This window comes from Balearica regulorum, chromosome 2, assembly GCF_011004875.1.
Source record: "Balearica regulorum gibbericeps isolate bBalReg1 chromosome 2, bBalReg1.pri, whole genome shotgun sequence".
NCBI lineage: Eukaryota > Metazoa > Chordata > Aves > Gruiformes > Gruidae > Balearica > Balearica regulorum.
In genome coordinates this window covers 83,294,404-83,318,296 of record NC_046185.1, presented here as the reverse complement: position 1 = coordinate 83,318,296, position 23,893 = coordinate 83,294,404, and the positions used below count along the sequence as shown (strand labels likewise).

General features: G+C 41.8%; 1 protein-coding gene across 1 annotated transcript in view; it reads left to right on the top strand.

Annotated features, from left to right (window-relative positions):
• The window catches only part of MYO10 (myosin X), a 168,751-nt gene that overhangs the window by 70,373 nt on the left and 74,485 nt on the right, over positions 1 to 23,893 (top strand). The window contains exons 3-4 of the mRNA XM_075744836.1: positions 3,561 to 3,719; positions 21,386 to 21,573. Of these exons, the coding sequence (XP_075600951.1) occupies positions 3,561 to 3,719; positions 21,386 to 21,573 (347 nt within the window). The remainder of the gene's footprint in view (positions 1 to 3,560; positions 3,720 to 21,385; positions 21,574 to 23,893) is intronic.

Genomic DNA, 23,893 nt, shown 5'->3' with positions numbered 1-23,893 from the left:
TCAGGGTGCCACTTACAGCTTTTCTTCAGGTTCCCTGGGGAACTTGGTAGCATTGGTCCCCTGGCTTTTCAGGTTGCTTCATCATGTGAGTCCATGTTTGGCACTAGTAAGCTATGGTAGGGAAAGTAGAGCGATTTTGAAGTGTTGCTCTCCTTTCTCAGTGAAATGCTCTTTACTGTTGTTTAGCTAGGTTCGCTGTTTTGTCTTGTATTGAGCTTGTCCTTTTTATTGTTGTTCTTTGCATTGCTCCTTCCTATCTCAACCTCTAATTTTCACTTCCATAATAGCTTTGAGAGTTCTTATTTTGCGTGCTGTCTCTTTAGGGTTTAATTTATAGTCTTCCATGTATTCAGCATGTTTGCTATCTTGGACCATTTATATCTTGAGAGGAAAGAAGTTTTTGCTGATTTCTCATTTAGGCTTGTCTTAAATCTTATTTCAAGTTTCCTGCATGTTTTACTTGACCTTCCAGAAATGCTGGCAGGATCGTTGAAGATGGACGCTCCTCCACCCTGCCAGTGGGTTCCTCTTGAAGTTCAGGAGCCAACTTGTTCATCTTCCTTTTCTGCATGCTGACCCTGCCATTGCTCTTGGTTCCTATTTCCTGAGAATTTCATCTGCTGTAATATTTCATAACATGACCGTCTAATTACTAACGATAAAGTTCAAGGTAGCTTTTTCACATCCTTATCCTAATAAAGGCATGAGCCAAGATGAAATAAAACAAAGCAGGCCTTTCAGGTCTTGAGCAGCAGAACTGCTAAAAGCCCGTGTAAAGGAAATGAGGTCTGCGCATGTGATCCTGCTGCCCTGTCTGATTACTTTGATCTTGTTAGATGATTTTGACCACATTTTACAGTGGGTTTAGGAAATCTGAAGGATGCGTGGCTCTGGTAAAAATTAAAATTAAAGGAAAAGTAACTCCTCAGCATTGGGGAAGAGACCCTCCTCCTTTCTGGTCTGGGTGGCAGCCATCATGACCGGTCATTGTGTTTTCTAGCTGGTTGACACACAGGCATATCTCTGAGTCAGTTCACAGAGCTGTTTCTTCACCCAAACAAGGAGGCAATGCATGGAAGAGCTGGAAGTGTGAGAACAACCAGCCTGAAGAAGAGAAAATAGAGGGTTTGAGTGGGAAGGATGAATCTGCAAAGAACATCTTGGATAGTCCTGCTGCTCACAAGTCATTCATCACTTTGTTTTTCTTGGTGCATTTTTATTAATTCCTTATGTTAATAAATGTGCTTAGTGATGCATGGAGTGCTCTGCCTACCCCGCTAACCTGTGCGTCACATATCAAAGAACAGGAATCACAAATAAAAAACCTCTCCTCTTAGAAATGATGTTTTATTTCCTTTCTGTGTTCACATGAGCTGCACTCACAGGGTATATGCCATCCCCTTTTGGTTTCCTAATTCTCTTACTGAGTCTGGTTTACTGTTTTTATTCCATGCTGCTACATGGCCTCTATTAAGTTAGTTATTTTTCTAGGATTTGCTCTCCTTAAATCCCTTTTATTTCCAAGTCTTCCAACTTATAGTATTCTTTGTTCTGCAGTATGACCTTTGGGGGGGCTTTTGTCGTGGTTCTTCTGACTAGGAACTGCAGTTTGTTATGTTTCAGATGTCATTACCTCTAATTCCGGCTTGCAATGTGTGTGGTTAGTCTTGGGACTGCTAACACTGTTCTCAGCCTCAAAGCTCTGCTGATGCTGTTCACATTCGTTCTGTCTGTTAGATAGCTGGACCGCTTGCCCCTGGATCATGTACGAGTGTCTGCTTTCTCCATCCTGGCCAGCATCTCTCTGCCCCGTACAAATGCTTGTCCTGTCATCTTGATGGTTGTTTACCACAAAATATGACTCGGAACTCTTGGTGTCTTTTTCCCCACAGTTAGGGATTGTGCTTTGGATGCTCTGAATGTGTAGGAACTTTTTGATGGATTCCTTGTGTGTCCTGTTGACATCTGTGCTGCCTTCCAGCACCTGTTAGAAATTTGTTTCCTGGATCTCCTTTCTCCCCCAGCCTTCCCCCAATATGCTTTGTGCTGGTGCAAGTGACAGCTGTAACGGTGCGATGGTCTGTGCCAACATTTGGTACACCCTGGATATCATTTTAATGAACAAATTTCATCAGGCAGTTCTCCTCTGTCAGCTGGTGGGATATCTGAGTACAGAGCTGCGATATTAAATTGAGTCTGCATTCAGCCTCTTGCTTCTTCAGCTTCTTTTTCTCACTTGTCTCAGCAAGACAGACAAAATCACTATTTTCCTGAATGGCCTCCTATGATGACACAGCTGTCCTTGTTCAGTCTTTCATTACCAGGAGCAGACATATGTTTTTATGCTGAAATCCTTTGGGGGGTTTTCTCTTCCCACGCAGACGTGGCCCCTTGCGCTGCCCCGTCGGTGGGGCAGTGCTGCGTGATCTCCAGCCCGCAGCAGCAATCCTGTGGTGCTCGCCAGCGCTCGGGCCGCCAGTTACTTCACTGCTTCCATCGGTTTTATAAATGTTATTTCAAAGGATTTTGGAAGTTGGGGTTTTTTTTAATGTTTCACATCATTAAAGTATTTGCATTAACCCCACGCTTGACTTTCTTACACTGTGCCGTTAGCGAGGACTAGTGTTGCCTGAGTAGCATTGGCTATGAGATGCAGGCATATGTCTGTAAGGATGAGCTGCCAAGATGTAAGTTAAAAGGAAATGGGAAGCTGAATTCCAAAGCTATTGTTTTATAGTCTTTAGTGATGTCATTAGTATTCATAAAAGTTTAACTAGATTGAGGATGTGTACATCATCTGAGCATATTTATGATAGTTTTACAGAAGATATGTGGAAGTGTTTTCTGACTATTTAAATTGTGGCTTTTTTAGAGCTTTTACTGTCTGTTTGGAACAGGCTTCAGAAATCAGCCTCAAAAGTCCATTAATCAGAAATCAGTTCACCTATTCGTTTTCAGATATCTGTAGCACACTGAACTGAGTCTGCTACTTAGATTAGGAATAATGACCTGACCTGATAGCGGTCCTGACCGGAGAATTGAATGGAAACATTTAAGTGGATTTCAGATCAAACACATAAACACTTGCAGCCTGTTAGAGCAATAATTTTCATTGCTGTTTTGCACTGTAAAACATTTCCTCCCAGAGTAACTGGAGTAAAAGTGGGGTTTACTGTAAGGGGTGGGGTTTTGTTTGGTTGGGTTTGGATTTTTTGGGAACAATTATTGCTCGATTTATTTTTATTCCGATAAAGTCTAACAGTAGCCTGGTGTGAAACAAGATTGCTTTTGCCCATAAAAAGGAAAAGACCTTATAGTCTTCAATGCATTTTATATGACACTTGTGTACATATTTGTGACTCTTGTGTATGTCTTTGGGGCTTCAGTTATTGTCAGAAAAGCTGTCAAAGAAGGTATGATGGCAGGGTATTATATTTTACAAGTCTTCACACTGATAAACTGGATAGGGAATATGAATGGGTATGAAAGATCTGTTCTCAGATAGTTGTTGTTGAATGTGTGCTCTGATTATTATATTTTCTGTGTTTCCCCTCTTTCAGGTGTTCACTTACAAACAGAGCACGATCACACACCAAAAAGTAACGCCTATGCATCAAACAAGCACAGAGAGTGTGGAAGACATGGCAGCACTCATAGATCTCCATGAAGGCTCCATTATGCACAACTTATTCCAGCGATATCAGCAAGATAAAATCTATGTGAGTTTCTTCTAAACTTAAGGAAAATATCCAGAGGGAATGTTTTGGAGTGTGTAACTGCTGTGTGTGTTTTGCTGTTCTGTGGTATCTCCCCTCCTAATGTTCTCGAGTTCTTTGTGTATCCTCATAGAGCTGAAGCATGCCTCATCTAGTGACTTCTTGCCAGCAACGATGGAAGGAGAAGGTAGCTCAGGGCTGGCCAGGCAATCCCTTGGAAACCTTGAAAAACAGGCATGCTGCATATGCTTTTATACTTCCAATGACTGGGTTGTGTAAAGGGCTCTTGTTTTTCTCTTCTCCTTTAGAATCTCTGCCCCAACAATATGTGCTGTGTATGTCACCAGAGAGGATGTGATGGGATTTAGTCTGTGACTGTCATTCGAAATCTCATCAGGCCAAGATCCAATTCTGATCAGCCTTCCCTTTTCTATTGCAGTAGAAGGGTGATGGTATATCTGTTGTCAAGATGAGGACCTCTGCCATTACCTACAGATAGTTGGAGTTTGGGGTGTATGAGAACAGGCAACTGTTTATCAGTTTCAAAAACTAGGAATTAGTCCACACAGAATTGTTTTTCTCAGCTGTGTAATGAAGGTTTTTGTGATTAGATTTACTTGCCTTTAAATATTTTCATTAATCTTGAACTGACAAGATATGAATCTTTACTGAATATGGAACTACAATAAATGTGAGAAAGATACAGGGAGTGTTAGGGGCTGTTACAGATTGTGAAATCTCACTTTTCAGTGGTTCTGTGGTCAGTGTTTTTGATTTTTTTTTTAAATTAATAATTGCAGAACATAAAAAATTTTGTTTGCATGACCTGTCTAGGCCCTTGATTTGGCCATATACTTTATTCCAAGCTTCATCCATTAAGTTTGCCTTCTTTATTTTTAAACATGAGTATATCTTAATGTAAAAATAAACTTTCCCTGTATTTAGAAATTTCTTTATGATAAGAAGCAAAAAAGGGCACAAGGAAATCATGTTCTTTTGCACATTATCTTTAAAGTGGCTAGTACGGGGAACAGTAAATGTTGAGGTAGTTCTCTTTACAGTGTATGTTTTTTCCTCAAAACAAATGAACCATTTTTCCATTCAGAAAAAACAGTAAACAAAAAATGAATAGCATAAATGAACAATCCTGCACGTGTGGGGAAAAATAGCCACATGGTAAGAGTTTAGTTTTCTACTAGTGTTACTAGATTAGAATACTCAGTGTGAGTCAAAAAAAAAAAAAATGTTTTCTGAGCCATTATGTGTACTCAGATGGAGGCCACTTCCCCCTTTTAAAAAGCATGTGTGTAAAAAGGGGTGATTTTTTTTTAAGAGGCAAAGAATAGCCTTGTTCTGAAGAGACGTGTCCTAGCTTATTTCTTAGCTTGTCAAGGCAAGTTTAGGGTATTCTGATACTTGGTGCTCAGTGCATTGTACGTTTCTAGACAAACAGGTTTGCGTGCTGTTAATGATGACACATCTTCAGTTGCTGCTGAATACTCATTGTCCCTTCAGTTTTGCTAATTTTACACCTTACTCTTTTAAGTCTACCTCACCTGAAAAATGATTGAAAAGGTGGTTGGAAAAAAGGTGTGTTTTGAAATTTACATGAAAGACTCTCTGCTGTCCTATATATGTAACCAAGACCTGATGTAAGAAGCATTTTATTTTCTCTGTCCTCATTGGTACCCCGCTCCTGCTGTACCACTACCAGTGGTAGTGTTTTAGCAGGACAGGGCTCCAGGAACAGAAACCCCAAGAAAAGCCGATTATATCGCTTGAATATTTTTATGAAACTTTATAGATATGTATGAGCATGTGTTGTAGGAGGAGCTGTTGTCATGGCAAAGTGAACCGTGTCTTTTCAAGCCAAAATCTCTTAACTGTATTGAACAGTCAATGATATTTTAATGTTTGATGTTAACAAAATAAAATGGACTGAAAGGTGCATTAAGTTTACCTTTGTTGAATGCATACTTGCAGCTCAAGTAATTGGTTTCCTAGTTATTCTGCTTTGAGACCAGACTAGTTCTTGTACAGGACAGTAGAAGCCATTGGAGTTCATGCCAGGAGCAGTCAAAACTTTCCAGATTGTACATTTGCATTCTCCCTTTCCTCCAGAAAGTCCCCTCCCTTGGCCAGGAATTCCTGCATCAGTGTAGTGCACATACTGTCTCTTGTATGCACCTCACCACCTCAGCTGTCTCTGTCCCTTGTGTGTTAGAGATAAACGGGGAAGGCGCGTGCCCCTCTCCACTCCGAGCTTAGGGGCTGATCATCCCGTTGGAAGACTTCTTGCCATCCCCGAATATAAACCACCATATAATTGCCATGTCCTGGCTTTTGGCTCACAGGTCTCTCTTTACTTCAGCTCTGTGCACCTCCTTCTCCACATCCCGAGTGGGGGGGGGGGGGAAATACGCTGGCATTTTTTGAGTTATGTGCTTGTAGTATTCCAAGCATATTAGTGTGGTTCTTGAGCCTGGCAGCTTTTTGTTAGTTTTCTCAGTGGCAATAAGACCGGGAAGCACCTTTGTACCCTTAATGAGGAATGCGCTTAATTAGCATGTAAGTTTTGGGGCTTGCTTCTTCACACACACACACAAATTATATGAAGTGCAATATACCAAATTGTAATGTAAAGTATATATAATTTCAAAAATACAGAAGAGACAATTAAAAGGAAATTTAAACAGTTGCTTTATCAGGAAGACTATTATTTATGCAAACCCTCCACTGTTAAGTTGTGTGTTTGTCTGTATATGAGGAACTGTTTCTCCAGCAATGAGCATTTAAGTAAATATCTTCAGATGTTTGAGTTCAGTTTAATCTTACTTAATAAGTTTTTTATTCTTATAAATAAAACATATGTATAATGTCTCACATAGTCATAGCCATGTTCCTAAACTCTTCACTACTTCCTAATTAATACTATCAAGATATTTGCTGTGGATGCCAAGTTTTGTCAAACGTGTCAGTGACTTTCTTTGCTGCTGCCAACAACTGCAGCTATAAAGGGTCAGCACAGGATTTTCTGTATTTCTTGCTGTTTCTTGAGAGGAAGGAATATTGATTTAGCATACAGGCTGTGTTCATAGTGTGAATGATGCCTGCCTTTGTACTTAATGAGTTGAGGCTCTTAGTTGAACCTGTGCTGTTAGCGAGAAAGTAAATGACAGAAGTTGTTTGTGACTATGTGCAACCATCTTTTTGTATCACTGTCAAGTATGTTGACATCTGCTTGTGATACTTTTTGTCTGAATTTCCATAAAAGAAAAGACTGCATGATCTCCCTTTCTTTGGCCTGTGAGAAGCATGGGATGTACAAGCCCTTTCTTGATTTCTTAAAGCAGGCTCCTGTCTGGTATTTTTTCAAGTGTCTTGATTAATACAGCTTTTATCTAAAAGTTTGCTTCTGGGCTATCACTGCTTTTGTTGTCCAGGAAAGGAGCAGAGTTCGGATGGCTGTGATCATATGGTGCAGGGGTCTTCATTGCTACTTCCTCTCCTATTTTACTCCATCAGGAACAACTTCATATGGCAAGTCCAGCTTCTGGACATTGACATACGAGGTTTAATGTCTGTCTGTGAAGGCTCAGATTAGCTTGGGTGCTAGGCTGGTATGTGGCAAAATACAGAAAGATAAACACTAGTGCTAAAAGCGAGTGGTGCCCACATTTGAAAATGGAGCCTTTTGTGAAGGCGAACGAGGGATTTCATCACTTCTGAAGCAGGGCCAGCACGGGGCACACGATGTGGAGAGGGGAAGTGCTGCAGCCGCCGTTCTTGTCGCTGTTCAAAGGCGAGTTGTTCCCGAAGCTGTTGATTCTGGTTTACTTTTAGTTAAGTACACATTGCGGAGGAGACTGGCTTAGCCTCAGAGAGGACGCCGTAAAACACGCCGCGTGGATTGTGCTGCAAGACGCACAAATTATGGTGTTTGAACTGGCTCTGGGATGAGCTGCGGTTGTCTTGTCTCAGTGGCCAGCGGTTAGTTAGTGATGCAGAGCAGACCAGAGGATTAGAGAGCAGCTTTGGCTGAGGTGAGAGGAGGGTTGGAAATAACTACAATATACATTGTGTGGGTCAGTATGGAGGTTTTCAGCGTCAGATCCACCCTTGTTTGCCTGAGTTTAAGCATTAAACAAGTTTCAAAACATGACTGATTAATTTTTTCCTTTTGAATTAATCTCTGAAGTGCCAGGTAGGCACATTCCTCTTTGAAGTGGTGATGATTTGACATGTGCCCATCTTGTTTAGGTGGACAACATGTACCCATGCCGTTGTGCTGCATGAGGTGGGGTGTGGTGCCCCGATGGGGAGAGTGACCTCCAGGTTGTTCAGCAGTGGGGTGTGGTGGCCGTGAAGGGTGAGAGAGAACATAACCTATTTTTGCTCACTTTCAAATTAGAACTGCAGCTTGCCTGCTGATAATTACAACCATCTGTTAGGTTTGTGCCCGTCTGTATAAAAGCTTCTGTACCAGCCACGTAGACATGTAGTGCTGTACCAGCCACATCCACATCAGAGGGAGGATGATGGTAATTAGGAGCTCAGTTTTCGTGGCTAGCTTCCTTTTTCTTTTCAGCTGAAGCAACAAACATGGAATAACTTGGATGAGAAAGCAACATTTCTCCAATTTTTAAAAAGCGTTGAACTGGAGAAGTTGTCTCTTCCCTGATGCTTGCAGAGTTCCTAGCCACTTCATTACATGAATGCTCAGTTATCTGTTCTTAAAAGCTACATTCAGTTATTTATACATCGATTTTAAGTATGTTTGTGTTTATTTACTTTAGCGGCATGTTCAGTTGTTGTTTGTTAAACTTGTGGTAATTAGATAATTTATCTCCCTCGAAGTCATGAGGGTTCCCTGAGGCAACTAGTTGATGTTTGTGCAATATTAATCAATAATCACTGTCGGGTTTTTTTTTCAAATTCTGTTTGCAAGTGTAGATGCTTTAGTATCTAGGTCAGTTGCTCTCTGTGACTTGTTTGTCTAGATTTTTGCATTAGTTTTTTTTTTTTTTTTGTCTGAGTAAAACTCATTTCAGATCCAGTGCAGTTGCTCTGTGCCATCTTCTAGTGGTCAGCAGGAACTGGATGTTGCTGCATGTTACACTGAGAAAATAGCAAGGCACACTGAAGTCTTGGTTAATAATTAAAGTCAGTCAGACATAATTCATGCACTTTGAAAGCATGCCTGTTTAGATGTCCTCTACCTCAGACACAAGTTTTAGGTAGAGGCAGAGAGACAAAGTAAGATCAGTAGAAGACAGTGGCCCCAAAATGTTTCTTATAAGGACAAAAGCTGTCATGAGTGATATCTTAAACAGAAAATCTTGGATGCACTCCCTGCACAAACTAGACCTTAAAAAGAATGTGTATCAAGGACCCATATACCATCCTGGACAGCTGACCAGCCTTGGTCTTTGACCTGTTATGCTCTGTGGTATAAATAAGTGTGAGACATTGACTTAACAAAACCCAAACAATAGTACACACAAATTGTGTTATTAATTACTACCATAATATATATATTAAGTATTGTACATGTACATTTAGACCAAGTCGTTAGTTATTACACTAGCTCCTAGAACTACATTTATCCTGGTCTTGCCTGCAACCCAGCTGTGGCGCACAATTCCTCTCCACAGGCATGTTGGAGATACCCAACAGTGCTCTAGAGCAGTCCCACGTAACTGGTTTGCAGGTTCCTCTTTATGGTCACTGAGGAAACTGTTGTTTATTTAATTGCTATACTTCTGCAGTAAAGAAATTTAAAAGATTGATGAATCACAGTGTTTTTCATGGCTTCCTATGCTACTGGGGAGATGAGGAAAATTCTCTTCACCAGCTCCTTCAGTGGAGGTGCAGAAAATAGAGAATGCCATTGCTAAGAATGCATGACAAATGTCTATAGATAGCTACTTACTTCCATAATTAGCATGTTATGCTTACACACATCAGATAATGTTTTCAAAATGTAGTTCAAAGTGAGTTCCTGTCTCCAAGCATTAATTACAGCTTCCATTTCACATCTGTTACTAGAGAGCAGCAGACAAAGATCTATATAAGCACAGCAGGCTTTTAATTGGAAATTAGTGGAATTTATTTCTGGTGATTGCCATTTCTAAAGGATGGTCAGTTTTATAGATCAGCAATTGTCTGCCAAAGGCCAATTACCATTATTTCTTATTTGTTTTTTTTATACGTTAGAGGAATAACATAGCTGTAACGATACAAGAAGTAAACACATGCCACTGGTTGGTTAGCCAACTTTACTTCTGAATTCCTCCTTACTGCAGAACTTGTGGGACTGCTAACAATAATAGCAACAACAACAATAAAGAATGTTTCTCTGAACTTTGTCCTCACAACTGAAAATATTGGGGATTTTTAAGGTGCATATTTTCAGATCTTAGCAAATATTTTGATCTGAGGTCTTGTGATCAACATGATGTCATTAAAAAGGGAGCTCCTCAGGAAGATTTTTGTAATTTGGGGCTTTGAACAACCTGGTCTAGTGGAAGGAACTCCCAATGGCAGAGGAGTTGGAACTAGATGATCTTTAAGGTACTTTCCAACCCAAACCATTCTATGATTCTATGAATTCAGTACACTATCGTGTATGCAATGGCTACACTAACACTTTACAGTGTCTGCAATGGCTACATGTGTGAATGCATGCGAAGATTACACAAACGTGTACATTTATATTAGTTTGCAGCACATTACTTGTTGGTAACCTGCTGTGTGTATATGCTGCAGTAGGGAACTTACCCTCTCTCACCAGTGGGCTGTTTCAGTGAGGGAGGTGGGGAGGAGGAGGAGGTCAAAGTTCTGTTAAAACATCAAAAAATTTGCTCTTTTTATCTGCTCTGTACCATTGTTTTTCTTCTCATTTGGCTGGTTGGTAGGAGAATAAATAATACATGGGTCAATTCCTATTGACTTCTGGGAGTTTAGAATGATACCTAAGCCCTACTTAATGATAATTTGTATTGAAAACTACAAAGTAGAAATCTGTCATCTTGTGCAGGTTTTGTCATTGGTGACGGTATACATTGCTAATGCCTTCTCAGATTTGAGGGCTTGTTTTCATGTTGGTTTCTCCACACCTTCACTGAATGTTACTGGTAACTCTACGAGCTGAGAAGAGAAAGCAGATCAACATGCAGAATCAAAAAGAAAAATGTTCAGTAGTTTCCCAAAGTGCTGACAGCAGCAGCATAGTGCTGTTCAGAAAGAGCTTTTGCAAATGATGCTGAACGCTTCTGCGTGCACCTTTGCCTTGCTTGCAGGTGGGCTTTGGCTTCTTTCTGTAAGGTCTGTTGCTCCTGGTTCTGCAAAGACATTGAAAGGAGGGCAGGAATTTGGACTGTGAAACTGAAGCCACTTGTCTGTCACCAACACATGTTTTCTTTATGTGAGTTAGGCTTTGACTGTAAAGTGAGCTGGACAAAATTTACTGCTTGTGCTACACTGTCCAACTGCCTTGTTCACGTATTCCAGCAGTTTAATACTAGAAAGGCCACAGACAAACCATTCAAGTTGAGAATGAATTAAATTACTTTTGTAGCTATTGTCTACCTGCGCAAAAGGACTATTGATTCATAGCCAGGCTGTTACTTTGATTTGAAAAGATGTAGTCCATTTTTTGCGAGCAGCTTCAGCTATTTGCTTTTGATGTCTGTCAGTCTTTCCTTTTAAAAGGGAATGGGGTCCAAAAGTTCCATTTAGCAGACATTTGACTGCTAATACTGTTTGCCATCTCAGTGCTGATTTCTAGACCCACAGCTATTTGGCAGCAGTTCAGTGCCATCCAACCAACTACCTGGCATAGGCTTAGATTTCAGTTATTCTGGCTTTTGATTTCTGTTTTCATGCTCTATTAAAGCGTGATTCCTGTTCTTCCTGCTCTCCTCCTAAAAAAGCCTTTTCTATAGAAGAGGTCTTAAAACATTAAAGAAGCATGGAAGTTATGAAAATCTGGCTATCAGTATGTAAAATACCTGCAGGCAGAATGAAACAGATCTCCAAAGCTTTTTATTAAAAATATTTCTTCTGTGTTCTGGAGACACTGCTTTTTGGGATATCATCTACCAGAATTTTTGCTTTTGTTTGCATGTGTTTTCTCTGAAAAGTCCCTTCATCTTCCCAAGATCAATCTATAGGAAGGAAGAACACCATTTTTTTCTTTTCCTTGCTGGAGGGTGAATTAGACCTTCAGACAGCTTTGAAAGACTCATTTGAGCATTGTACAATAACAAAGCAGGAAAAAGAACCAGTGTGTGGCCACAGGCCGTTTGAAATGAAGGGATGAGCCATGGGGTCTCTGCTCTTTGTGGGGCCTTCTCTGATTTGAGCTAGAGATTGCCTCTTTAGAATTAAGCTGTGCACTTGTGCACACAGATTGCTACACTCTGATGTGCAAACCTGCAGTCACATGCTGTATTGCAGCCCATCAAAATGACATAAATCTATGTCTCATCCTGATCGATCACGTTTTTTTGTTCAGGAGGTCACCTCCTCTCTCCACTTGGCTATAGCGTAGAGAGATACTCTTCCACAACTGTTCATATAAACAGCGCGTGCAGTAGATCACAAAAGATCATTATCCTGGAATCTAGTACATAATACTGTTACATGATAGGATCAGATTGTCTTGTATTAGTCAGAATAAAAATGCAATAAAACCAAGGAGACTTGGTCCTTTTTATACAGCAGAAAAACTGCCAGAAACTTAGGAAGTTCTTAAGGAAGGATGTGTATCTGACATCAGTATTACAGTCTGTTCTGGTTTTTGCCTTTGGCTGGTAACAATGCTCTTCTATCAGTTTTATAAATATTGGTTTCATATTTCCTAGCTGGATTATTTGTGCAGAATCTGGATAACACTTGTAGAGTTTCCTTGAGTATCTCCATCCACATGGAACAGTCTGTTCAGTAGGAGAAAATTAATAGGAAAATAAGATGAGATTAAGCTATGAATCTCAGCCTGTGGAGAGGTCTTTGTTTTGTGCAGGTACTTCACCATCTCTGAGCTCTCTCTGGAGTGAAGCTGGAAGATATGACTGCCTCAGTGCACAGTTTCGGTATTTCTGTGGGTAGCTCAGGTGACTTTAACCCTTAAGAAATAGATTTTTCTAGCTTCATTTAGCTGCCTAGAACAAGGACACTATGAATGTGCAAGGTTGAAGCTATGGGGAGTGGAAGGATTTACTTAATTTAGAAGTTAAGGTAGCTGGGCCACAAAGTACCATGATGTTGCTTAAGGCTCTATGTCAAGGGAAGCTTAAGGTCACGTTGGTTGGGTTGAAGGACGAACATACCAGACAAAGGTGCGACTAATAGTGGATGCTGTTGCCCAACTGTTGCTGCTGATTGTTTTAAATCATGTATAGAAAAAATTCCAAACTTATTAAAAAATCTTGCTACGAGCTATACCAGTGAAAACAAGAATACAGCCTGACTTTGAAAATCCATTGGTCTGTTATGCCTTGGATCTGATCTGTGCTCAGCACAGGAAGGAAAAAGGTCTTCAGGGAGGGAGGGAGGTGGTAGGAGAGGGGAGGTGGTAGGAGAGGCTGCTGCAGCAGCTTACATCATGGACTGAAGCACATGGGAAGGTGCAGCTAAGCACTGTGAATGTGCCTGAGAAGAAGCTTGTGGAAAACAATGACAGGGAGAGCATTTAGCAGGTGTGTCTTGAATGTAAGTAGCTGCCTATTGACACCTGATACTCAGTGACATTCTTCATTTTGGTCTGATTCCCTTCAAAAGGTTGTCTCTGTAGTGTGGCCTGTGTGTTTACAAGCTTCTCATTTTGCAATCAATGGACCTAAACTGACCTCGAGAAGAAAAAAAGACAATTTAGGGGTCGTAATGGTGTGCGCATTGACAAGGAACACAGTGATAAAGCAAAGCCGGAGTAAATTGAGGCTGTTGGAAATCCACCATGAGTCACCAAATATGGTGAGGGCTGCAGAAGCCCAGGCATGTAAGGATGATTATAGAGTATGACATTTCCATCTCAGAAATGGGTTGATTGGTTGAAGGCATCTAAACTTGTAGTTTACTACTTCAGTTTGATGATGGCTTTTAAGAAAGGAGCTTGGCTTCAGACATTTTAGCTTATAATTTGGGGAGACAACTGGATTCTGTCCCACTGAAATTAGTGTGGGACTAACTGAAAGATAGGGCATGCTTACCACAGAGGGGATAAATCAAGGTCCTACCAAGAACAAGGGCACTAATTATCATCCTGTTTCTGGCATACCCTTGCCCCTTCTCCTCCCTCCCCGAAAAAGCACACTAAAATATGGTCGAGCCGTCTTTTTCCTTTTTATGCTGACGTGTATGTGGTGGCTGACCTAGTTATCTTTGCCTGAGAATAAAGTCAGTCATGATCACCATCGATCAATCCCTTTACCCGGGAGAACTGGGGACGATGGAGGCTGTACCTGCAGTGTGGGGCAAACTCTTCTGTTCACAGGTTTTGCATCTTGACACTTTGAAAGTTGGCTTTGTAAAGATAAAAAAGTTTGACAGCTATTTGGTGGTCTTTCAGACATCTTCTGCCCCTGTAAGTGCTGTGAGAGCAGTGGTATTGTAGTTTGGTAACAGTACTGTAGCCTTGATGATTTAAAGGTGTGAGAGATGCTCAACTTGTGTGGAACAGTGATAAAAATCTTTTTACATACATTGTCTAATGGTGCCATATAGTAGCTTTCTAGTGAGCCAGATGCAGTTTTATTTAAAGCTTCCCATATCATAGAATGATAGAATCATAGAATAGTTTGGGTTGGAAGGGACCTCAAAGATCATCTAGTGCCAACCCCCCCTGCCATGGGCAGGGACGCCTTCCACTAGACCACATTGCCCAAAGCCCCATCCAACCTGGCCTTGAACAATTCCAGGGAGGGGGCATCCACAACCTCTCTGGGCAACATGTTCCAGTGCCTCACCACTCTAACAGTAAAGAATTTCTTTCTAATATCTAATCTAAATCGACCCTCCTTCAGCTTAAACCCATTACCCCTTGTCCTGTCACTACACTCCCTGATAAACAGTCCCTCACCAGCTTTCCTGTAGGCCCCTTCAGGTACTGGAAGGCTGCAATTAGATCTCCCCGGAGCCGCCTTTTCTCCAGGCTGAACAGCCCCAACTCTCTCAAGCTGTCTTCATAGGAGAGGTGCTCCAGCCCTCGGATCAGCTTCGTGGCCCCCCTCTGGACTCGCTCCAACAGCTCCATGTCTCTCCTGTACTGGGGCCCCCAGAGCTGGACGCAGTACTCCAGGTGGGGTCTCACAAGAGCGGAGTAGAGGGGCAGGATCACCTCCCTCGACCTGCTGGTCACGCTTCTTCTGATGCAGCCCAGGACATGGTTGGCTTTCTGGGCTGCAAGTGCACACTGCTGGCTCATGTTGAGCTTCTCATCAATCAATACCCCCAAGTCCTTCTCCTCAGGGCTGCTCTCAATCCATTCCTCGTCCAGCCTATAGTTGTGCTTGGGATTGCGCCGACCCATGTGCAGGACCTTGCACTTGGCCTTGTTGACCTTCATGCAGTTGGCACGGGCCCACCTCTCCAGCCTGTCAAGGTCCCTCTGGATGGCATCCCTTCCCTCCAGCGTGTCAACCACACCACACAGCTTGGTGTCATTGGCAAACTTGCTGAGGGTGCACTCGATCCCACTGTCCGTGTCGCCAACAAAGATGTTCAACTGTGCTGGTCCCAGTACCAACTCCTGAGGGATGCCACTCGTCACCGTTCTCCACTTGGACATTGAGTCGTTGACCACAACTCTTTGAGTGTGACCGTCCAGCCAATTCCCTATCCACCGGGTGGTCCATCTGTCGAATCCATGTCTGTCCAATTTAGAGACAAGGATGTCGTGCGGGACAGTGTCAAATGCCTTGCACAAGTCCAGGTAGATGATGTCAGTTGCCCTTCCCTTACCCACCCACACTGTAACCCCACCATAGAAGGCCACCAAGTTTGTCAGGCACTATTTGCCCTTAGTGAAGCCATGTTGGCTGTCACCAATCACCTCCGTATTTTCCATGTGCCATATATTAAGGGCATGCTCAGAAAATTATAGTTGTTGGATAAATTGTCAGGTTCATACTAATACCCCTTATTAAAAGAAGTACCCTTACTTTTCAGACACAGAATCAGTTTCTTGAGTGACTCCAGCCAAGTCAGGAGTTGCTCAAAAACAGCCTGGAAAGCTAATTTCTGAGGCATCTGTAAACATGCTTTTTTGTTTCTCTAATGAGGATATATTGTTTTCTTGTCCTAAAGTAGAAGGTCTTGAAAGTGCTCTTAAAAGAAAGTTGGCCAAAGTGCTATCTCTCAGTGTTAATGCATGTATCTGTAAGAAAACATCTAGATTCTGTATTGGATCGCTTCCCATGTTTCCAGAACCACATTGCAAAGAAAATACTGATTTTGGTGTCATTGAAGAAACACGATGATTGAAGTCTCCTAGTGCCTGTTTTAATAGTGCAAGCAATTTTAGTTTGTTGTGATTGTTCATCAGAGACTTAGTTCAGGAGCAGCACGTTGCCCTTTAACAGCATCCTCCAGCCTTCTCTCCCATTCTCCCTGTACCATGAAATATACAAAGCCTGAAAGTGGTCCTTTTTTTTTTTTTTTTTTTCCTTCTCCCACTCACCCCCATTTACTTATTTAGTAAATAAGAAGGAGGAATGGGTTGTCTCAGATGGCAAAAGTCTGGGAAGTACAGAGGAGTACCTTGATGCAGAGGGTGAAAGAAGATCATTAGAAAAACAGTGTGGGATAAAACTGGTGACCTTATATGGGTAGAGCAAGCTTGGCTAAAACGCAGAAATCGGAAAGGATCCTCAGAAATAGAAATGTCATTGTGGAGATGCAGAAGTCTTAATACAGAAGAAGTGGGTGGTGAACGGTTGCTGGATATGGAGCAATTCTGAAAGGATATACCCCCCAAAAAATCTGTCAAGGGAAAAAGATGGAGAGCATTGTGGTCCTGATATATTTAGTATGTTTCATTTATAGTATTAATGAAGTGATCTTGCATTAGGGCAGTTTCCTTTTTTGTTGCTTTTTCTGTGTAGAGAACCTGAAAAAAATTTTGAAGAGGAAATTTCTTACTCTACTCTTTCTTCTTTTTGTCCGAAAGCTTTTTCTACATAGGAAAGTAAGACATTTCAAACTGTATTTAGTTCATCTATTGCAAACTTGTTTCTTGTAATTTGAAGCTAACTTGAAAAAGTGTATTTTAACTAATAAAACTTTCTCCATCATTTACATTTGTTTGGCATCAAAGTAAAGTAAACTGATTGTGTCTTCCTTAAAAAAAATTTAAAAACCCTCTCATGTTAGATGGGACTACTCTGACTATTGCCAAGTTTTTCTGGAGTATTTCTGTGGGTACCAGAAATCTTTGCGAGCTCTTGAACCTTGTTAAAGAACTAATTGGTTTTGAGTGTTTGAAGAAGTCTGGGGTGATATCAAGACACGAGGTTCAAAGCTGATCACTATCAGAGGGCAACAAGCAAAACAAAAGCATTTGGAGAACCGATGAAAAATCTCTTCCTTTCTCAAGTACATCTTTCATTTTGACTCTTGCAGTGCCATCTCTTTACTGAATGCCTAGCAGATAAGACAGGGCTTGAACTTCTAATTTTGAAAGTCCTCTTAGAGGATCAGCAAACAATCTTATTTCCTCTTTTTGTGCTAAAAGGGAGAGAAGGAGTGTTGGTGGTTTGTGACCAAAAGTGTTTTGGGAGATGCATTATCAGTGTAAAATTTCAGTAAAAATTTGAAAGTGGAAAAGGAGCCCAACCTTTTAATATGGTCATCAAAGCACAGGTCCTGTGTTGGGACCCAGGCTGAATAACTCAACCTTCATATATTCTTGGGGTTTAAATAAATATATTAGCAGCGATGTGATAACAAGTTGTTACTGGTTTAGTCTCTAATAAAATAATTAAAGAGTTTATGCGCGATTCTGTCTGAAGTGTTGAGTTGGTCATAGGACAGAGAAAAATGAACTGTCCCGTTCATTGCCACAGATTTAAGAAGTCCAGCTTGTGATAGGAGTGCTACACAGTATTTCTCTGAAATACCTCTCAAAACAATTTCAACTGGAAATCTTCAGAAATCCTGTCTGCTTGCTAGTGCTCTGGCAGATGTATGAGCATTTTTCCTATTCATAACTGCTTTGGAGTGTTTTCATTAAAATAAGTAATTATTGATTGCGAGAATCAGATTAGAAACTGCAAAGAACAAAGAGAAAATGTAATGAGCTCTCTTCTAAGTAAAGTGGAAGTGACATTCTTACATGAAAATACCTGTTCTGAAATTTCATCCAAAGGGCTGCCTTGTGATGTTAGCATAATACGGTAATTTAGAAATCCTACTTCTGACTGTTAACTGCTTTAATTTACCGTATGATGATGCCAGTGCAGAAATAGCGTTGAGGAGACAATGCCCAGCAACTCAGCATCTCCCCACATTTTTTGTGTATCTTTACACTGGTTTAACTTGCTGCCAAGGTGCTTGCACTTGCAAAACCAGAAAGTCTGCCTTCCAAGAAAGGGATTATATTGGGCGGCTGCTTGGAGTCCCGAAGGGGAGGGAAAGCAGAGCCCTGTGAACAGGGAGGTGCTCTTCTGTATGGGGGCGCAGGTCATGCCGTGCCTCAAGTACCTGACTTCATGGCTCTTAGAGCTGCCAGGGTAAAGGCTAGCAGGAGCAGGATCTACTTTTAAATAAAATACTGCTACCGTAGTAAGAGTGTGTGATAGTGGATGGGAAAAGTAGAAAGCTAGAAATGACGTGGGAAATTATTCTTGCGGCGGATCTTGCCGCTGTTGAGTATCCCAGGAGAAATTTATGGAGTCTTTGGAAAGATTTGTGTTTTAATGGTAATTTTTTTTAATAATGGGAATAGTTTTTAATAACGGTGCTGCTTCAGCTCATTGATACCTTACTGAACTACCTGGGGAAACTTGGGTAAGATGGAACTTTGAGTTAAAGTGGAACTTTCACTTGGGCCAGCTAACTCCTGTTGTGCAGATAATCTAGTTGTGGCTGTTCGTGGGTTGGATTATGGCACTTGGTAGATGATAAATCTGATCCAGTGTGTCTGTGAAGAACATACCTTTTTTGTGATCTTGCCTCGTGATGAGGAAGTTGTTTTTTGGAGGGCCTGAGTTTGTTCTGTCTCGTATCATTATAATTTGCTGGCAATCTGTGCACGCATTTAACTTGTTCTACAAAGCACCAGAAGACTGGAACCACAAAATTTTTAAAATAGCGGCATTAAGCATTACTCCATGACATGATTTAGGAATTGTTTTCACCAGTATTGTTTCTGCTATTCACCAGGTTTCTGTTATTGCCATAATACACTACCTTTTTGTCTATCATACCTTACATGAAGTATGAGGAAATGAAGCTAGCTGACTTCATATAATAAAAAACTTTTCTTATTCACAGTAATGACTAATATTTTGGAAGTGTTTACATAAATTTTTAAAAGTTATGCTGCAGTTTTGCCAGTGCTTTACCACAGGATGGTCAGGGAGCGTGGTGATGTGGTTCTGTCAGATACTTGTTCATGCAAAAGCTATAGTGGATGCTTACGGTTATAAAGTTAGATGGTATCATGTTTCGTGCAGACTTTTTTTATTTGCTGCTTTGCCATGGCATCTGTTGTGATGGTGTGCCTCAAGTTACTCTTCTTATGTTTTAGTAAAACTTTAGTCAGACTTTAATAAGGTGAAGAGGAGGATCTGTAGCAATCTGTTTTATTGGTCATGCTTGACTGTATTCATGTAATTTTAAAAAAAAAAAAAAAAATCTCTTAAAATTTTGCCCATGCAGTGTGTGCTGAGATATATATTAAACTGAGAAAGTTTGTTCTCAGAGGCTTCCTTGTTAGTTATTTAAGAACCCAAGAGGGGATGATCCCAGGAAATTAAGCTGTTGTCTCAGTGCTGTAATTGCCCTGCAATATGATCTTGTGTTGAAATAGTATCTTTCCTCTAGATGAAACCTTCTGAGCCATTGCACAGCATGGGGGTTTTATAAAACACACAGATTGAAAGTTCACAGCTCTGTAAAAGGTACTTGAGTTACAGTGAGGAGGAATATTCCCCTTGCAGCTAATAAAATTGTCATAATTTCAAGAACGCTGCTGTAGTCCCCTGATCAGAAGTCCAAAGCTGCTGTCTGTGTTGGGCCTGATGGAGGACGAACAGGTGGATGATGGGGAATGTAACAGCAGGGTAACAGTAAGAAAGGAGAGCTGACACACAGCAATAATTACATGTTAATTAAGGAGAAGAAGAGAGAGGCAGGTAGATGTGGAATATCAATGCTGAGGAAGAGACTGACAGAGAGGAAAGGGAAACGTGGGGGAGCTGACGGTCCTTGGGTCTCAGTGAGTCCCCGGTGGTGACTTGCTGGAGAAGAGGGTGGCTGCAGGAGGAGCGCGTGGCGCTGCGTTTCTGTGGTGTGCGAGATGCTGCTCACCTTATCCAGCCCTTTCTGGGTAGGGTGCTGTGGAGTTGAAGAGTCCTGCTGTCAACTTCACGGCTGGTTCCTGTCAGCGACAAGAGGGTTGACTGCTGGCAAAGCATCTGTCTGTACACAGGGACTGTGTTAACAGGGCTGGAGACTTCGCAGCCCGGCTCTTTGCAAGTCCGCAGCAGGGCTGTTGAAGCCAGGTGTCAGCTTCCTGGCTGTAATTGCAGAAAGGGTGCTTAACGAAATGAAATTAGTATCACAGCAGTAACACTGCACGCACCATACGATGTATCAATTAAGTTCACATGCCCCAGAAATGTACTGGAAATTCTGGAGACAACATACTTAATGTTATCTTCTACCTCACTTAATTTGATTTTACTTGAAAAATATATTGAAGTGGATAGAGGGTGACTGAGAAAATGAACAGCATTGTGAAGGCACTGTTGCAAATTATCACGTTACCACAGCCTAATGAGTTAAGGCAATGGGAATGGGCATAAGCTGCTACCTGGGTGGTTTTAACTGATGTGCTCTCTAATTGCAATGGGATAGAAATGAATGCATTGTCAGCTGCCATTGTGCATCAAACTAGTAATAAATTAAGTTGCAGAAACCCAGTGTTTTGGGAGTATCTGTCAGTTCATGTGCTTTTCTTAAGGCCTGCTACCATATGATGGTGCTAGCATCTACCATAATGTCTGATACTTCTGTTTTAAAAATGAGTAGCAGAGAAGGACTTGGATACTCTACAGGGAAATAGGTACTTTTGTGCCAATACTTGAGACACAGTCAGGTTTTCAGTAAGTTCGGCGAGTCCCTAAGAACATATGAGAAGCAGCTGTAGACCAGAGCTTGTGGGCATTACTGGGCAGCTGTAAGCAGCGCTAAGGCAGGAATTCGTACAGCCAAGAAGCTCTGTGCTGTAGGTGAGGTAAGCATGAAAACATGATGGTGGTGGAAACAACTTTTGCCCTTCTGTTACTTTTGTTGAAGGAAGAAAGCAGGAAAAAATACTAGCCACCTTTATCCAAAGGATTGCTAGGCTTTTGCAAACATGTATTTGTTGTCTTTCATTTGGGAAGAGTGTTAATCTGTTCCACCCTATGTGTAATAACAACTCTGGGGGGACTGTGTGCTTGCAGACCTACATTGGTTCGATAGTTGCCTCTGTGAACCCTTACAAGAGCATCCCGGGACTGTACGACCGCGCCGCCGTGGAGCGATACAGCAAGCACCACATGGGAGAGATTGCACCTCACATCTTCGCTGTGGCAAACGAGTGCTACCGCTGCCTTTGGAAACGCCATGACAACCAGTGTATCCTCATCAGGTAAATGGCTGCTGTTACTGCTTTGATTGTCCCTGCCAGTGAGCCTTCTGAGGTGATTTAGGAGCATGGGTTTGTGCCATGTGGAGAGCAGAACACCAGAAGAAAGCAGGCTTTTAAATTACCAGTTTCAGGAGAGAGTTCTGAACTCGGTCTGTATCATTCTGTGGACCTCTAACAAAATGTTAATTTTGCTTATGCATCTTACAGTTTCATTTAGCAAAAAAATCCATTGTATTTCTGTGCGTTTTTTGCTACTCACCCATCTAATGTTACTCTAAGTGCTTTCCCCACCAGTTTAAACATCCCTGTGCAGCTCAGTAGTTTGTCACCACTAGACCCTGAACCCTGTATCGAGAGGAAAAGGAAAAATAATTCACCAGTCTTGAGAAATACAGTAAATAAGAATAGCAAAAGAGAAAACCCGCCACATTTCAGCCACTTAATTCTGCCTGATTAATCTTCCTTGCTTAATCTCATTGTACTTTAATTTAATGGTGATTTAATAGCTTCCCATTTGATCCACTGTGCCAGTGGTATTCAGGATCTCACTGCTGCCGAATGTATGTTGAGAGCAGTTGGCATTTCGATAGCTTTTCGCTGCTCTCAGCTCCTCCTTCCCTCTTGCTCCAGAAGAGCCGAAAACACAGCCAGCTCTTTTCCCTTTCCCCTGCCTGCCAGCTCAGCTGCGTTGGCTCACTCGCGGGCAGGGAAACCGAAGCCTTGCTCGTCGGATCGGGAGGAGCAGCTCAGTGGCGATGGCAGCGTGGCACCAGCTGTCCGGCTCAGGGGAGGAGTGATGTTCGGGAGGTGAGAGCACTTGTGTGTCCCCTCCCTCTCCTCTCTCACCTTCGCAGTGTTTTTGTGGTTAGGCCTGTTTGCTCTCGCCTTCCTGTAGCACAAGTGTGGAGAGCTCTTCAGACACAAGGTGACACAATTTCGATTGTCTCCCAACCTCCACCGGAGTCCATGCGACAGCCATGGGACCACAGCACGGGGCAGCCGGTGGGGCAGAGAGGGGATGAGGCAGAGTGAGAGCAGCACCTTTTGCAGTAGCCAGTTTAAACTGGCATTTAAGATTACAGGGCAGTTTGTGAGGCTTCCTGGGTGAGAGGAGGATCTGGCACGTGTGGCTCAGCACCCAAGCTGTTGTTACAAATGTGGATCAGATGCAACACAGCGAGGTCTGGTTCCAACTTTCTGCAAGCTCTCAGTTCGCAGTCCCTGCCTGCCCTCGCTTCTAGGCAGGTTCTGCGTGGCAGTGGCACAAAGATGGAGGGGCCTGAGTGGGTTTTTCAGCTTTCTTCAACTGTATTTCTCCTTTTTATTATTTAATGCATAGTGGTGTACGTATAAAGCTGAGTCCAGATGACACTCCAAGAAAAAATGAAATGCACAAAGATCTTTGTCATGCAAAAATAGCTAGCCTGGAGTCATGATTTCATGTTTTAAATGACGGGTAGTTACTTGTGAGCAGCTCATGTGCCCAACTTCTGGCGACCAAAATAATTTGATGCCTAGCAGGTGGCCATTGGTATTTCTGCCAGTCTGTACTGGCCCAAATATTTTACCTTTCATTCCAGTTCCCTACAAGCTGCCAAGAGAAAAGCAGGTTGTGTCCTAAAAAGGACATACGCAGAAGTCTCTGATATTCCAGAGGAGTCTCGAGCAGTCCCCCCTCTGTAAACCATGTGCCTTGGTACAGATAAGCCATAATATGGAGAAGTTTTGCATTAGCAGTCCCTTTTAAAATTGTTTACTATGATCATGGATTAAAACAATGGTTATAAAAGTTCAGTGTTTCGGACAAGTCCTGCAGTACAACCTTATAAGGGTATCTTGTTTCTACAGCAATTGACGGCACATGCAATTCAAATAAAAAAATGAAAAGTCAAATCTGCTTTCCTAAACCAGCATTATCTACTGTATCTGTGAGGGACTCAGAGCAGGATTTTTTTAAAATTACTCAAGGTTTTCAGTCATCCTCCTGAGGTTTAGGAAAGTCCCTTGCTCATGTACTTATTTTGGGGCATCATCATCTTCAGCATCCTGGTCATTCCTGCATCTTTTACGGGCTTAGAATTAGATGTTGCAACAAGTCACCATCAGGCTTTCTTGGTTACTACTGGCATTTGAAAAAAATGGTCAAGTGGAGCTCTGCAGTGTCTGAATTCAGGCAAGGATTCTGGTCTTGTATTTAATGCAAGAGATGATAAAAAGGAAAATTTAGTTGCATCATGAAAACACAATGAACAGTTACATCCAGTTAAAATGAGTGAATTGTTCGTGTAGGCTTCACATTCTGATACGCAGTTTGACCTGC